The sequence below is a fragment of the Montipora capricornis genome, chromosome 3 (assembly GCF_036669925.1).
Source record: "Montipora capricornis isolate CH-2021 chromosome 3, ASM3666992v2, whole genome shotgun sequence".
In the NCBI taxonomy this organism is placed as follows: Eukaryota; Metazoa; Cnidaria; class Anthozoa; order Scleractinia; family Acroporidae; genus Montipora; species Montipora capricornis.
Window position 1 is genome coordinate 32,258,570 of NC_090885.1, and position 2,500 is coordinate 32,261,069.

The window sequence follows — 2,500 nt, forward strand, 5'->3', positions numbered from 1 at the left end:
AGGTCTCATGGTTTGCGAGGATGTGATATGTAAGTTTTAAAGATGCGATTTGTGCTGTCATTTTACAGGTTTTCTCTTCGGGGAGTACGTGTCGTTTCAGGTGTAAATGCCTTCGCAATGAGAGTTCACTGTATGTCTCTATTTTTCAGATACGCATATCCGTCTAACTGGTCATACCTCGTCTCACGCTGGTCGGGTTGAAGTGTTCTCTAATGGAATCTGGGGAAGGGTATCCAGTCGCAGCTATTGGTCGTCCCCCTGGCGAAGAAAGGAAGCTGCAGTTGTTTGCCGACAGTTAGGCTTCCCAGGAGTCATTACTGCTTTGAGCTGGTCAGCTTTTGGAGAGGGTTCAGGACCGGTTGTGATGTCTGATGTACAATGCGCTGGTACAGAAAAGACCCTACAGCAATGTCAGTATCGTGACATGGTTGACAGCTACCTCGGAGACTTATATGGAGTGGGAGTAGTCTGCAAGACTCATTCTTTTTATTCTAGTGATATTGGTGAGTGGTTTGTGATCGTAAAGATTAACTTGTTGCTAAATCTAATTAAGTTTTCAAACTAAGGTCCGGTGGTCCACTTACGTACCATATTACCCACCCATTAATTTTCACGCGATTTTAATTGCTACTTTACGTCACGTGGTATAAAATCACAAGACATTTATCACGCAATTACCCCCGTCTGCGTCGAGTTTGTCCTGTGATCATTTCCGCCCACAAGAAACAAGGCGAGCAGATAAAAAGCCCGGGGGGGGGGGGGGGGTACTCGATGTATCCCTGGTTGGGGAGGTGCGGGGCGGCCCCTCATACCCTGACCCTGTTTAAGACAAATATCGCTGATTTTCCTACCCATTTTAAGACAGAATTCCGATTTTGGATACCCTGTTTAAGACATTTAACCCAGTTTAAGACAAAAATTGATAAATCGATATCCTGATTAAGACAAAAAATGATAAATTCGATACCCTGTTCTAGACAAAAAAATCCAGAAAAACATACCCTGGCTGGCCGCACGTCTCCATTAAGCCCTTATAAGGGAGTACCCCCCCCCCCCCTCATTACTGCAGAACTAATATTAAAAAAAAATTACGATCTTACACCAAAGTCCAAGGGTTTAAAATTCCCCGTACCCCGTGATCTTATCCTTTCTCACAGTTATTCTATCTTCAAGATCTCACTTTAAGAAAATGTTCTCATTGACCTAAAACTAAATTAGATTCGCCCGTCCGTAGGTAAGTTAATACCGTCTTCTACTTTATGTGAGGAACCCAAGGTCAATAATCTCTATGCTTCTCAGTTGGGTTTCCTCGCCAAATCGTCTATAGACGTTTCTAGCTCAATTAAAAATGTTGTAAAGTAATATAATTTTACAGAATATTATTATAGCTATCCTTTTAGATTGTTGCAACTTACTGTAATTAAAAAATTTTCTTTCTTTTTTTTTTGTATGTGTGGCAAACAAAAGTCCACCACAACTTGAATCCTTCAAATGCTCCAGACTTTGCACACTCTGAGTTTCATGGTTGCCATTTCTTTTTTAGTCCTCCCAGTAACAAAACCGCTTGAATTTTTTTTCCTGAGTCACGTTTTGAACAATGCGCTGACAAAACACAAAACAATAAGCTAAAAAAAGCACCTTGTGTCGCGAGATCGAGTTTATTTCACGTGATATCTTATCAGGTTTCCCTCCAATAGCCCGTATGCGTGATGACTAGCTGATTCCACCACCAAAGGAACAAACCTGTAAAGAAAGCCCACGTGCGAACAGTATTGCTTGTCCAGATGATGTAAATAGTTTTGTGCAAACGAGGCCTGGTGGTGAATTTTTGCGCATATGACGTCATCATGTATAAGGCCTATCATGACAGTATAAACTAGTAATAGCTATCGCTAAGTGCCAACCAAACAGTCAATATAACGCATAGTTTGCAGATTTGTATCAGAGTTCCAAAATACCCAACAGTAGTTGTAATTTTTTTATTCGAAAGTACTGCAACTCAACTTGTCTAGTTAACAATAACTGTACACTTTGTATCTCCAACAACGATGTAGATGTCAACGTGGTTTGCAATAACATGGATAATATGAACGGCCGTCATTTTAACAGGAATATACAATAATTACGTTGAATAAAATCAGTGTCATGTAAAAAATCGCCAAAGCGTTTTCAGCCGGACTTTTCAGTGTGAAACATGTAATGGGGAATCAAACTCTCTCGCACATGAAAGTTGTTTCACTTGTAGATTAATTTTTATTTTGCAAGATACAGCCATGAATTATACGTCAAATTGATCGTTGAATTGTATACTTTGCAGAGAACATATTTCCTTTTAAAATTAAATTAAATTGTTTACAACTCAATGGTTACATAACGAAAAACAAACTGCTCTACTCGCGGGCCGAAATCCGAAATTGACGACAGCGGCCGATAAGAACACGTACGCCAGTTAGTTTAGTTTTGAGCTCGTTCACTCAATATAGATCACGATGGTTCAATA

At 40.0% G+C, this 2,500-nt stretch overlaps 2 protein-coding genes across 2 annotated transcripts in view; one reads left to right on the plus strand and one right to left on the minus strand.

Annotated features, from left to right (window-relative positions):
* Window positions 1–2,500, minus strand: part of LOC138042932 (scavenger receptor cysteine-rich type 1 protein M160-like) — a 355,331-nt gene that overhangs the window by 101,742 nt on the left and 251,089 nt on the right. The window lies entirely within an intron of this gene.
* LOC138042930 (scavenger receptor cysteine-rich type 1 protein M130-like) overlaps window positions 1–2,500 on the plus strand; it is a 108,902-nt gene that overhangs the window by 13,380 nt on the left and 93,022 nt on the right. The window contains exon 3 of the mRNA XM_068888991.1: window positions 150–503. Within this exon, the coding sequence (XP_068745092.1) occupies window positions 150–503 (354 nt within the window). The remainder of the gene's footprint in view (window positions 1–149; window positions 504–2,500) is intronic.